This window comes from Cardiocondyla obscurior, linkage group LG15 (genome assembly GCF_019399895.1).
Source record: "Cardiocondyla obscurior isolate alpha-2009 linkage group LG15, Cobs3.1, whole genome shotgun sequence".
Taxonomy (NCBI): Eukaryota; Metazoa; Arthropoda; class Insecta; order Hymenoptera; family Formicidae; genus Cardiocondyla; species Cardiocondyla obscurior.
Genome location: NC_091878.1, coordinates 181,100 through 195,509, shown reverse-complemented (window position 1 = coordinate 195,509; position 14,410 = coordinate 181,100). Strand labels below are relative to the sequence as shown.

The 14,410-nt window shown below is 43.9% G+C and overlaps 1 protein-coding gene across 3 annotated transcripts; it reads left to right on the top strand.

Moving 5' to 3' along the window:
- The first annotated feature begins 335 nt into the window (after positions 1 to 335).
- Positions 336 to 14,207, top strand: Plexb (plexin B). 3 transcript variants are annotated; one of them, XR_011546656.1, is made up of 8 exons: positions 336 to 717; positions 1,710 to 2,307; positions 2,383 to 3,308; positions 3,434 to 3,837; positions 4,011 to 4,503; positions 4,681 to 8,463; positions 8,562 to 12,413; positions 12,523 to 14,207. XR_011546656.1 is itself a non-coding variant. In XM_070666696.1 (7 exons), exons 2-7 carry the CDS (start codon positions 1,911 to 1,913, stop codon positions 8,667 to 8,669), a joined length of 6,111 nt encoding a protein of 2,036 aa, XP_070522797.1. In that variant the 5' UTR covers positions 336 to 717; positions 1,710 to 1,910; the 3' UTR covers positions 8,670 to 14,207. The 3 variants fall into 3 exon arrangements, 2 of the variants coding, with proteins under 2 accessions (XP_070522797.1, XP_070522799.1); XM_070666696.1 differs by having other exon boundaries at positions 8,562 to 14,207; XM_070666698.1 differs by lacking the exon at positions 336 to 717 and adding an exon at positions 1,016 to 1,115 and having other exon boundaries at positions 8,562 to 14,207.
- The last annotated feature ends 203 nt before the right edge of the window (positions 14,208 to 14,410 follow it).

Sequence of the window (14,410 nt, the reverse complement as noted above, 5' to 3'; positions counted from 1 at the left end):
AAATATTAAAAAAATCTCGAACCTCATTATTAAACTTTGTAACGAAAGGCTACATCGAGGTCAAGCTTTCAGGTAAAAAAAAAAAAAAAAAAATGTTTAACGTGCGAGACCGATTCTTGTCTAGGAAGTAAAGCAAAGTTTCGGGGTATTGTCGCGTAGGTATCAAGCACGCGTGTGCGGAAAGTGACGAAAGGAGAAAGAGGTGGACGCACGAAGGGAGTAAAGAGCGAGGTCTCGAACCCGTTGGAAGAGGATCGGCGACGAGAGAGAGCGGAGGAGAGGCCGTGAAGAGAGAGAGCGAGCGAGAGGGAAAAGCGGCGCGCATGCCGTAGCCACGGCCCCCGACTCGCGCCTCTGAACTCGTGCAGCGGCCCCGTGTCGGACGGATCTTAATGGCGGCTGATCGCGACTCCGCCGTTTGCAGTGTTGTGTTGTGAGGCGACACGGACGGCCGCAGGGCGCCTCGCGCCGACTTATGGTATCGAGACGGTACGCGAGGATCGCGGATCATCATCCGGGCGGCAGTCATCCCCGGGCGGTGTTGTGCGTGCGCGACGGCGGCGGTGGCGGTAGCGACGGCAGTGGCAGCAACGGCGACAGCCCGTTCGTGGTGGCGACCAGTCGCCCTATCTACGCGAGCCGGGAGCTGTCTGCATCCGCGCGAGCATGCCGCACATCCGCGATGTGCCGTAGCGACCACGCAATTGTGCGAGCAAGGTAAATCCACCGAAGCACCGCGAGCAGCGAACTCTGACACGGCGGAGAGGCACGGAGGTGGCGGCCCTGGCGTCTCGCCCGATATCGTCGCTCATGCTCGGCGTGTCGCGTCTCCGCGCATTATCGGATGCTTCGTTCCCATCGCGGCGCGTCCGTGCCATTTTACGGATCAGATTCTTTAACAGCCTCGGCATCCACGACGGTACGAAATCGCTTATTCGTCATCGCGGCCGTGTTTTGGTATAGACGATTGTGAATCGCGACGGGTATGGGGAGAGGTAGTGGAGGCGAGGGAGGGGCGACGGAACGGGGTTGGCGGAGAGTATCCTTGCCTTTGTGCGAAGACAGTGGCCTTTAGCTGTCAAGTGCAGCTACGTTTGCCACGCTAATGAAGGGCGGTGCGTGCTACAATGTTACCCGAAATGCATGGAATCATCCGTCCCCTCGTCGTTGTGCCTCTTCATTGTTAAGGAGACTCGGCAAGCTCCTATTTACGCACAGTGGTCGTCGGCGAGAAACCTCTCGAACGGAAGCGCATTGCCAGCGTGTACACGACGTGCCGTGGTCAATCTCGTTGAGACGCTACTAACAATTCGGCGCACTTTTGTGACTAATGCTTCTTTTTTTTAAACGCAATGCGTATGGATTTTCTTCAGCTTGTTGCCGTAAATTTTTTTTTTTTTTTTTTTTTTTTAAAGGTTATTCTGAAAATCTGCCTCTAATGTACTTTCGTTCATTGTGTTACCGCTAGCACTTTTTTAGAATTAACAAAGGCAATTTGAGATGGCAATATACTTACGAAAATAATAAAAAAAAAATGCAGTTTTTAACACAAATTAATGTAATGTGCTTAGATAATAATTGTGAAATGAATGAAAATGTAAAAAAAAAAAAAATTTACTATATAAATTTTTTTAATAATTAATTGGCACGTATATGCTATTTTTATTAATTTTTATTTGCTCGAATAAAATTTATTCATGATGTTTCAGAGGTGCCAGACAATGATCGGCATGACGGTGCCTGCGCTCAAGCACAGCTGGTAGTACTGCATTAACGCTGGCTCGCCATCAGCAGCAGGGCACGCACCCTGACACCATACCTTTTACATTTCCTCTCCTAGACCTGCATACGCACTGACGCACACGCGTGGCGTGTGCGTTCTGTGCTTCGTCAGCTGCCACGTACACACCATGAGATTCCTGGGACATACCCAGTCATTTCCCAAATCGCCTCCAGTGACGTCTCTGCAAGTGCCGCTGCTGCCGCTCTTTCAGCGATTATCCTTTTCATCCATGTCCATTGCCACATGGTTCCTAGTGATATTGGCGACCGCAGCGATAGACACTCCTGCCAGCACCGTTCCACCGATACAGGACAACAAATCTCCACATATAATAGCACAGTTTCCCTCGGGAAATGGGCAGCGATACGGACATTTTTCCTTGGACGCCAATGCGACCAGAGAAGGAGCATTGAGATTTAATCATCTTGCTTTAGATCACTCCACGGGAAGACTGTATGGAGGCGCAATCAACAGGCTCTTTCAACTTGATTCAAATCTCAAATTGGAGGAATATGTTTCGACAGGTTAGATACTTTTTTTTTTCTCTCCTCTCAGTATAATATTGTGATAAAATAACTAAATATATTTTTTTACTTTAGGGCCAAGACTGGACAATCCTCAGTGTCATGCAACAGGTTGTATGACAAGAGACATACCAACTTCCTCGATGGATAATGTGAACAAGCTGCTAGTCGCCGATGTCGAGTCGCAAATGTTAATCGCCTGCGGCTCCCTTCTTCAAGGCGCTTGCGAGAAATACAAAATGTTCAACATATCCATTAAGCCAGAATTTATTCCTCTTAGTGTCGCCGCCAACGACGAGAGTTCGTCAACGTACGCTTTCATCGGACCTGAGAAATACAATCCGTGGGGGCAAACGAATATACTCTACGTAGGAACGACTTTCACCAATAAAGGAGATTATCGTCATGATGTGCCCGCCATATCCAGCAGAAATCTGGATAATCTCGAATTCGCCGAGTACACGTTTAACAAACAGTCGATCGTGTACATCGACGTCAAATATCGGGATCATTTTTTGGTGAAATACGTATACGGGTTTAACGCGAGCGACTACGCGTACTTTGTCTTGGTACAGAAACAGTCGTATTTACCCGAGCAAGAAGAATTGGGATACATCTCCAGATTGGCACGAAGTTGCATAAGCGATCCGAATTACGACAGCTACACCGAAGTGTCTCTACAGTGTACAGTCGATCTCGGAGACGGAAAACAACACCATTACAACTTGGTGCAAGATGCGAAAGTTGCAGCGGCAGGCAGCGATCTGGCCATGCAACTTGGTATTTCCATTGGCGATCCAGTATTTGTTTCTGTATTTTCGCCCAGTAGAGGCATCACAAACGAGCCTTTATCACGATCGGCGGTTTGCATCTACAGCTTGCAAGATATAGAGACCAAATTCAACGAAAATATTCACATGTGTTTTAACGGTACCATCAAGTATCGAAACATGGGCTACGTCAGCGGTCCTATACAAGACGGAAAGTGTCCTACTGCCGGTGTAAGTAAATTAATAAATAAATTAATAAAAATTAATAAATAAATTAATAAAAATTAATAAAAAAAATATTAAGAATTTTTATGTTTTGCTATTTTCTATATTGATTATATTATTTTATTTTGCAGACTACAGGAAATATTCTTAACTTTTGCGAGGTCGGATTAAAAATTTCAGGCGTATCGCCAATCACAAGCCAGGCTATTCTTCATTTTCCCGATACATTTATTAGCTCGGTAACCATTGCCAACACCGAGAGTCATACCGTAGCATTTTTCGGCACAAATGACGGCGTTCTCAAGAAGGTTTTATTATCTGGAGCTGAAGCGTTCGTCTACGAAAGTGTTACAATTGATAAGGGACAAAAGTTATTGCCTGACACGCTAATTTCACCAGACGGCGAATACATTTACGTATTATCTAATTCGAAGATATCGAAAGTCAAAGTGGAACATTGTAGCGGTTATACCAATTGTAGTAGTTGCCTCGATGCAAAAGATCCTTATTGTGGCTGGTGCTCTTTAGAAAAAAGGTGAATTATTTATTATATGAAATTTTATACTTTCTACTAGATAAATTTTACTGCTTTCAAAAAAGCGTTTATTACGAGACATCCTGTTTATATGTTTGTATAAATTATATATTTCTTGTGAACATTAAATTTGTTATATCACTATATCTATGATACGAATATTTCTCTTGCAGATGTACTGTGAGAGGAGACTGTCAGAAAGCAAGTCACAGCAGTCCACGATGGTTGTCCCTTGGGACGGGTCAACAGTGCATCGATTTCGAGCAGGTTCTACCTGACCGTATGCCTATTAATCAGATGACCACAGTGCAATTAACAATTAGAACTTTGCCGGAATTACCAACGGGCGCTAATTACAAGTGTGTTTTTGGGAACGCCGAGCCAATAGATGCGTTGATGACCGGTTTCGGACTATCCTGTCCTACCCCACCTGTTGGAGAGAGACCCAGCATTCCCGAAGGCGCCGATCATGTACTCGTACCGCTGTCCGTACGCTCGAGTGAAACGAACAAGGATTTCGTTTCACGTAACTTTGCGTTTTTTGATTGCTTACGACATACCGTGTGCACCGAGTGCGTAAAGTCGCAATGGGCATGTAGCTGGTGCGTTTATGACAACAAGTGCACGCACAATACTAGTTGTCAGGGCATTATATCGGGGGAAAACGTAAGTTTTACCTAAATTATTGCATTTATGTCTTTTTTTTTTTCTATTATATATTATATTATATAAAAAATTATATATATATATATTATATATGTATTATATAAAACTTTTATATTTTAATTATAATAATTTATTTATATTTTAATAAAATTAATATTTTTTTTTTTTTTTTTTTAGCAAAATCAAGCTAATCTTGCCGCTCACGGCGCGCAGTACTGTCCGAGATTCATGGAACGTAAAGAGCCATTGATGTTGCCAAATAGCGTGCCTAAGGAGATAGTACTCGAAGTAGAGAACTTGCCGCATCCACAGGTGGGTCACAGTGGATTCCAGTGCATCGTTAGCATCGAAGGTGCAAATCTAAAGGTACAAGCCCGTGTGGATAGCAGCCGTTTCATTGTGTGTGACAAAACTGTATATTCTTATGAGGCGGTAAGTGGAGAATACGAAGCCGAGGTGACGGTTGTATGGAATACAAATCATCACGTGGATAAGACCACGATAATTTTGTACAAATGCGAAGTGCTCGGTTCGCATCGTGAGCACGCGGACTGTTCTTTGTGCGTGACACGGGACGCTCGGTTTGAGTGCACTTGGTGCGGAAATAGCTGCGTGTACCGACATTCGTGTTTACAGTCACCGTTTACCGAGTGTCCGAAACCCCGAATAGATATGATAAAGCCATTGAGTGGACCGATCGAGGGCGGTACCTTAGTGACGATCGAAGGCAGTAATCTTGGTCTAAAAGAGAGTGACGTAGAAGGTAAAATACACATCGGCAATACTCCATGCACTCTGGTGGACTACGAAGTATCGGTGCGCATCGTTTGCCGCACTGGCCGACACGAGGCCACGGATGCAGCATCCGTCGTGGTCGGAAACGATGCCGGTTACACAGAGAGCGCAGTGCTGTTCAATTACAAGGACATACGTCTGTCGGGTGTGTATCCATCGGTCGGGCCGCAGAGCGGCGGAACGCAGCTGGCCATCACCGGTAAGTATCTTAACATCGGTAGCACGATATCGGCACATCTAGACGAGTTGCCGTGCCACGTGAACGCGACCCAGGCGAGCAGCACGAGGTTGACTTGCGTGACTAGCAAGTCGGGCCGCGTCAGGCGAATTCACAGGCTAACTCTAAGCATCGACGGTGCGAATCGCACTCTTATGAATAATCCATATAATTATACTCACGATCCGACCATCATGGAGATCAAGCCATTGAGAAGTTTTGCGTCGGGTGGCCGCATGATTACCGTACATGGCACAAATTTGGACACCATTCAAAAACCTGAGATGGAGGTTTACTTCGATAACGAGCAGTTGCCGGTAAACAGAACCGTTTGCACCGTCCTGAATCCCACGCAAATGGAGTGTCCGAGCCCGAGCGTCGCCAAGAGGTTTATCTCGATACGACGTAGCGAACGTTCGGCGGCCGCTAATGCTCAAGGTACCTCGTCACCGCACTCGTCGAGATTGAAAGAATCCCAGCTATCTCTCAAAATCGCTTTTATCATGGACAATGTGGAGAGTGTGAGAGATCTAGAGAAGCAAAGTCTTCGTAATCGGCTACTCTACGTTGAAGATCCGAAGTTTTTTCCGTTTCCTCGAAATGTCAAACTGTATAAGGGGGATACGCTGGTAATCGAGGGCGAAAATCTCAACTATGCCAGCGACGAGTCCGATGTGAACGTCACTGTGGGCATCATGCCCTGCAACGTAACGTCGCTTGCTCTTACGCAACTGGTTTGCACGCCACCGGATCAACAACCCGCTGACACGGATGAGCTCGGCATTAAAACTGAGAGCGGACTGCCTTTGGTAGTGGTACGAGTGGGCCGCAGTTTACGCTTTCCTATCGGTTATTTGCGCTACGAAGTCATTAAATCGTATCCGATTCCGCCAGAAGCAATCGCTGGGATCGCCGCCGGTACCTTTAGTCTCATTTTTCTGTTTGTTTTAGTGCTAGTGATATACCGGCGTAAAAGCACGCAGGCAGAGCGAGAATACAAACGCATACAGATACAAATGGACACGCTCGAGAGTAACGTACGTATGGAGTGCAAACAGGCGTTTGCAGAATTGCAGACTGACATGACTGACTTGACCGCAGATCTCGAGTCGTCAGGTATACCTACTCTCGATCATAAAAATTATATTATGAAAGTATTCTTTCCCGGAGTAATAGATCATCCTATATTAAACGATCCGCGCTCGCGTAGCAACGTCTCGCGAACTAATTACGATGCAGCAATGATACAGTTTGAGCAGCTCGTTAATAACAAATACTTTGTGCTGACATTTATAGAGACTTTGGAAGCTCAAAAGGACTTTAATATCAGAGATAAAGTGAACGTCGCTTCCTTACTCATGGTCGTTCTAATGGGGAAGATGGAATACGCGACGGACATATTAATGAATCTTTTGTTGAAGTTGATTGACAAAGCAGTAAATACGAAGCATCCGCAGCTTATGTTAAGGAGAACGGAATCGGTGGTAGAAAAAATGTTGACGAACTGGATGGCGCTCTGCATGTACAATTATCTAAAAGATTATGCCGGCTCATCTTTGTTTTTATTATTCAAGGCGATTAAACATCAGATAGAAAAAGGACCAGTGGATGTAATAACGCACGATGCGAGATATTCTCTCTCGGAGGAGAGACTTCTGCGCGAGCAAATCGAACACACGATCGTTACGTTGCACGTGGTGCAGGACGATCTCGACGAGAAGATACAATGTAAAGTTTTAGACTGCGATACGATAAGCCAGGTAAAGTCGAAGATACTCGACGCTCTGTACAAGAATACTCCATTTTCGCTGAGGCCGTCCGTACACGAAGTTGATCTGGAGTGGCGGCACGGTCGTGGTGGCCACCTGACTCTTCAGGATGAAGATCTCACGACCAAGTGCTGCGGCGAGTGGAAGAAGATAAATACGTTAGCGCATTACGGCGTTAAAGAGTCGGCGGTAATGTCGCTAATCCCTCGGCAGAACGATAGCTTTTCCGTAGCGTGCAAACCGCCCTGCCACAATTGTAAACCCTCACATTATCACCCGCAGCAACAGCAGCCGTCAATTCATCCGCACCATCAGCCATCGCACCATCATCATTTACATCGACATTCGAATCACTGTTCGTCCACGCATCTTCCATCCACGCCCAATCACGGGCTGATCAGTCCTGTAATGTACAATCATTCCGTGAGTGGCTTGTACTTTGACGCCCAACACTCGCCGCCCATCATAACGGCGAACGGCGACGTCGAGAGCGCCCACGACGGTAATCAGCGGCTGTATCATTTAGTGAGGCCCATCGAGGACGTGCATTATCCACCTGGTTTGGGCTTCACCGGAAGTAGCAAGCACCACCATCCCGAGCGAACGCACAAGGCGATCCCGGAAATATTTCTAACGCGATTATTATCGACGAAAGGCACCGTACAAAAATTCGTCGATGATTTTCTAAACACCATACTGACCGCCAACGAAGCGTTGCCTAGTGCAGTTAAGTGGCTGTTCGATCTCCTCGATGAGGCTGCCAAGCAGCACGGTATCGTCGATCCAGAAGTGGCGCACGCATGGAAGTCAAACAGCCTGCCGCTCCGGTTTTGGGTTAACTTTATCAAGAATCCAGATTTCATGTTCGACATCAACAAGTCTACGACAGTGGACTCGAGTCTCTCCGTGATCGCGCAGACGTTCATGGACTCGTGCTCGATGACTGAACACAGACTGGGCAAGGATTCGCCGTCTAACAAGCTGCTCTTCGCCAAGGACATACCGCACTATCGCGAGAAAGTTGGTCGATTCTATACGGATGTGCAAAGACTGCCGCAGATCACCGACCAGGAGATGTCGAGTGCTATGCAGCAATTGAGCGCATCTCACGCCAACGAGTTCGACGTGATCGCGGCGCTGAAAGAACTCTACATCTATGTCAGCAAGTATTATGAACAAGTGAGTAATACGCTTAATCACATATATCATTCGCCCGAGTCCTCGGCATTTTCGGTGTAAAATCGAGCCACGACGATGTTTCATAAAATTCTTTTCAGATCCTAGAGGCCTTGGAGACAGATGCGGGCTGTCGCAAACTACACCTAGCTCATAGACTAGAAAATGTAGCATACACGCTCGAGGGAGAAGAGACCAGTGCCTGCTGACATACCCTCCTCACTTCCATCCCAGGACCCGTCAACCTCTCCAGAAACACTGACTAGTGCCTCCACTTCATGCATCAGATACACCTCGTTACATATGTACAAATATTACACATTACAACACACACCGTGTGAATAACAATGCCGTAAAAGAGATACACGCGATTTCGTTAGGGCTAGTCAGGCGATAGGTCACGGGATAGACAGTCCTCGTGGTAGTATTTTACCGTCTTTACGTGTTGGCCATACCGAAATACGCTTGTAAACATGTATGGATATTAGTAGGCAATGTACGCGCCTTTGATCCTTAAATCACGACGCTGGACAGACGACGATTATTTGAATCTCTAGGAAACGGAATATTTATATATATATATAAAATCTCATCGAATTCGAACGAATCTCAACTTGTATGATATATATTTTTACGAGTGATTATTGTTATCGTCATACGAATGAAAGATTTAGTTGTTCTATATAATATTAAGTTATTTTAACTTTCTATTCTATTTTATGGCGTTGCATTGCATGTGTAACGTTGTCGCGCTTTTTCTGTCGAGACTCTTTTGAGGATCCGAGACGTGGATCGGTGCAAATACTTATTAGGAGAGAAATTTAAACTGTAAATTTTACGGCCGATCTGATATCTATACGTGTGTACGTAAATACGGAATACATAAAAGTAAAATGTCTAATGGTAAGTGAGAGAAAGCCATAGTGTCCACCAGATTGTCTGTACGGGAACGACGTACGGCAGCGAGTAGTCTGTGATCCGAGCACGAGTGGCTATGCCTACTATCTTCATTATGATATATAATTATTAATATGTTATATATATATACATAAAAAATATATATATAAAGCAAAGAATCATGCGCAACACACCTCCACGGATTGTAGTGAGCTAGTTAGAGAGGGACTATATGTATTATAAGTTTGAGGGTTCGTACCCTTATAATTCAGAGACAGAGTAACAGATAATATTAAATTAAGGCGATTAAAATAACGTTAAAAAAAAAAAAAAATTTAAGAGTTAAAAGTTATAAGAGCAGCTCAGACTACTCTAGGCCTATCTACGTATATCGTCTAATGTCGAACGAAGAAATCGTTTTCTTTTATCTTTATCTTTTATTTTGCTTCTGAGTCTCTCTGTATCTGCTGTACGTGGTAGTTTACCAAGTGCGAATAATTTTTTAGAAAAGGCCATTTTGTGGAGCATCTAAAAATTTTATCTTCCATTATCTCGTATGTATTATATTATTGTGTTATTATTATTATTATTATTATTATGATATTAACGGTTATTAATTATTATTTCTCTATTATTATTATTAATTATTAATGCTGCCTATTCATTACGATTACTATATTAAATGGTAACAGATGCAAAACGAAACGGACCTTTTTTTATATTATCGTGTTGCAAGACTATTGGAGACTGTTTCAATTGTGCTGAAGTTTTGTATTTACTGATATACTCTGACCGAGATTTATATGCTTTTGTCACAAGGTCTTAGTGGACACTCGTCGTGGCACAACGACACGCAGTATTCAAAGGATCTAACTTACTTTTTAGTTAACATATAAGACTGGCGGTTTTTTTTTTTTAATATGCATTTTTTTTTCTTTTTTTTTTTTTCCTTCTTTTGAAGGTAACTTTCAATAATCTTCGCGTTTTGTAATATCAATGGAAAATTAGATGATTGTATTCGGCACGCACTGCCAAGTTTTTCCGAGTTTTTGCGCACGTTTTACGAAGTCTGTTTAAAGCCAATGTAAGAACTTGTCGTTCAATCGGAGCAACGAAGATTGATCGGTGAGTCGCCGGTATTAGGTCCAGGGAGGCTGGGGATGTGCTCATACTCTTGTACTTAATACGCAGCGCGTCGTAATTTCGATTATATTCCCAGGTCCCCAGGCTCCTCATGTTTGCGACCACGCGACCTGTATACCCCCTTTCTCTCTATTACACGTGTATCGTATTTATTTATATTTGCGAGGAACTCTCGGCCGCGAATGTACGTCAATCTGTGCTAACTGTATGAGTCTAACATTTCGTCGTGTGCACGTTCTCTTTGTAATCGGATCGTATGAATATCCGTATCCACATATGTCTGTTTCTGATTTTAACGTCAAGTGTACGCCTCTCTTTACGTGTGTACGTGTGCCATCTGTTTCGACGCGGTGAGAGATTTGCTCGCTCCTGAAAATAGGCGCGCGGTATGAGTTCTATTATCGGGTCCTCTTCAGAACGTAGCCGTCGCGATCGATTTTGCACCACGTCGCTAATTATTTACGTACCGTTTACTTAGATTTTGGGGGACCTCGACTTACGCGCGAAGCGAGCGAATTTAATACCGCTTGACGCAGTCTTCCCTCCTCCAGACAAGATTACGAAGAATTTTGTTAGATCAGATTTCCCCACGTTAATTATCGTGAAGACATGTTACGTAATAGATTTGTATTTTATTTTTCTTTTTTCTACGTACGTAGTAGTTTAACGCGTTCGCGGAGGTGCCATCGTCCTCGTCCGCGAATTCAACGCACCCTCGAAAGTCGCGCGGTACACGAGCATTTATATATTACACTATGCGAAGCATACACGAATTTGTATTTCCGCATTCGAGTTCGGTGTACGGCGGCAGATTGCGTAGCGGATATTCGCGCGGAAGTTACTCTTTCCCGTTAACGTTTTCCAAATCGGTATCGAAACCCGCGCGAACAGAATAAGGAGCAGGAAGTACTCTTCTGCCTAATTGAAAAAGAGAAGCTACGGCTCTAAAATATTAATGACCGATTTATGTCCAAATTATGATTTAAACTATTAATATACACTTAAGTGTGATAACGGCAATGAATTGTAAAAGTGACGTCAATTTTGTAATGATTATAGTCAAGAATTAAAATAGAAAGAAAAAAAATTAATTAAACGATAATTAAAATCGTTCGAATCTCGCCGATAGATTTTATGTCCAAATGAATTTCTTAATTAATTATAACGGACCTTGAAGGTACGAAATTAACTTGTTTTAATGCGGTCGGTTAAATATTAATTCGATTCTTCTAAAGACTTTTATTCTATGGAGTTGAAGCCTTTTTCTTTACGAAGGCAGAAGATTTCACTCGGTGTGTAGAACGCGATTAAATTGTCCCATGGGCGAAACGGTGCAATGGGCTTGCACCTCGCTCGTCCTGCGAATTGAAAGTATCGTACACTTTTCGGTTCTCACTTTATACTAACGATGTATAAGCCGTCATTACTTATTTAATAAAAAAAAGACAAACTTACATTTAAGAATTATATATATATGTATACATATGTGTATGTGCGAGTAAGAGAGAGCTTGAGTGCGAGACAGAAGAGCGAGACTAAGGGTGGCTACGGTCGCGGATGATCCTGATTAACCGAAGCACTGCCGTTAACGTTGTTTCCGGTTTCTCATGGAGGACATACAACGACAGAGAACTGCCGTCGCTACACTCCAAGCCCTGTACACCTGACGTAACGTCCTTGGAAAGCTCTATACGTATGCGTAGCCTTCTAGATTTCGTTTTTATCGTCACTGCCACGTTTCGCATTTGAGGGCGAAGAAAATCGAAGTGCGGAACCATATCGCCAAATCGTCCGTAGAGACATTCCCGCTTTAAAAGACCTCCTTATTCTCGCGACGGGCAAACCGCGGAGAGGAACGGTACCAAAACGTAGCTAGCGCAAAACGTTGATCCTTAAATGCGCAATTCTTTCGAGTAAGTCTAAAAGAAAAAGATGCTAATTATGACGTTAAAAATATATATTTAATGACTTTTTCATTAATTTAAATTTCTTTTTGTTCTCTTTTTTTTTTTTTTTTTTTAGAAAAGGTTCTTTGGAGACGAGCAAATCCGGTGCTTTTCCAATTTGAATTTCACAAAGAAGGATGCATCGAAAAGTCACTTTGCACGCGTACAAAGCTGCGCATTTATGGACTTAACGTGCAGTGCGAATGCGGACGTTCCTCTTAGCGTCTTTTGGAATACATCGCGCACAGATTGACGTACACGGAGACACGCTCGTGCGCATCTATTCGCATATGTCACACGTGAATACGCATACGAGCTCGCGGGTGCACATCTCGTCGCTATTATCGGGTTGCCAGTTGGCCTCTCGACAGGTGTGCGGGACATTTTTATTTCCGTGAAACTCAGTTGGATTATATTCCTGTGCGATACGTAAGATATATGTCGGGCAACGTTATCGAGCGCGATCCGATAGAGAATCCATACAGCGTCACCTCCGTACTCTGCGAACGTACAGGTGCGCGGCGAGCTCTGCCGCGCCGTCGAGAAAATAAAAATAAAAATGAACAAAGAAACGAGAGAACCAGCACGGGGCTTAATCCATCCGTTTCTCGCGCCGAGATTTTGCTTCTCAATTTCCACACATTTGTATGTTACGAGCGGCGCGGTAAAAATAAATAAGTGCAAAAATAAGCGGCGGCAAAGAGGGCAAACACGCGCGCGGTGTGTGTATGCCCGCTGCCGAGAGAAAAGGAGGAGAAGCGAACGGTAAAATATTGACGCCACCTCTATACGCGGTGTGCTCGCTGAATATTTTATTGAAAACGGCGGCCACCGAAGGTGGAAGACCGACGTGAAGCGTCTTAAAATAAATACCGGGAAAGAGAGACACGCGGCAGAGTACTCTGCGGGGCCGTAGTATGGTCAGAAGTCGACTCCATCCATCTGAAAAGCTTGTCAATTCTGCAATTCAACGTTTGTAATTAATAACGGACTGAGAGAAGCGGCGATTTGCGGCGTCCGTGGGGCGAAATTAGTGTGTCATGCTTCGTAGTATATATACATATATATGTATATATATATATATATATATAAATCCGATCACATTCTGTGTCGAGTTAAGATTATTACTCTTTGTTAAGACGAGAGGGAAAGAGAGAGAGAGAAAGAGAAAGAGTTAATTCCGATAATTTTTCTCATTTAAAGACATTTCTCCTGTACATTTTCCATTGGAAAGTCACTCCCCAAAGCGCATGGTATTTAATTCAGTTCCGTTTAAATCGTTAGTAATATAATTGACCAATATTGGACGATTGTTGTATTGGTTGCGTTCTAAATCAGCGTCCTAAGATAAAAATTTTTCAATAGATTGCGGGATGTCGTCACGTTAAGTTGGCCAATCTTGATCGCCACTAAATGTATGCTGGAGAAGTGTCTGTCCCCCGTTCATTAAGCCAAGCGCAATGATGCCCTTACATCCTTGTCGCGCCTGTATATTATATCGCGTATGTGTCCGTGTGTGCGGGTATGCGTGTAGTATGTGTGCAATTTCAACTCCTCGCAAATAGCCCTCTCTCTTTCCCCTTCATTGTACATAGTACTTCAGCCCACCCCTTCCCCATTCTCATCTCGCGCACGAGTAGACTTTAAGTGACACTCGAGAGAATGAAATAATTCTTGCCAAATTCTCGATGGGACATAGGGACAAATGACTAATTGCATTTAAAACGAAAATCGCAAGAAATATATTGGTATTATAAACGACACGCATCTCGTTATCTCTTGGTTATTCTTTGCCCTTCCGCAGTCTCGGCTGTACAGATCTGCTATCAGTCTTACGGAACTAAAACACTGGTGAACCGTATTCTGTAATTCGAATCGTTATAATTTGTCGCTATTCATCCGAATTGTACCCGCATGAAACGCATAGAAATAGCGATCGATCATTCTGGTCCTTCGTGGACTTT

Excerpts from the sequence above, each read along its gene's own strand:
- Plexb (XM_070666696.1), top strand. The coding sequence starts at position 1,911 with ATGAGATTCCTGGGACATACCCAGTCATTTCCCAAATCGCCTCCAGTG. Across the intron at positions 4,504-4,680 it reads GCATTATATCGGGGGAAAAC|CAAAATCAAGCTAATCTTGC; the intron begins GTAAGTTTTACC and ends TTTTTTTTTTAG. Across the intron at positions 8,464-8,561 it reads TCAGCAAGTATTATGAACAA|ATCCTAGAGGCCTTGGAGAC; the intron begins GTGAGTAATACG and ends AATTCTTTTCAG.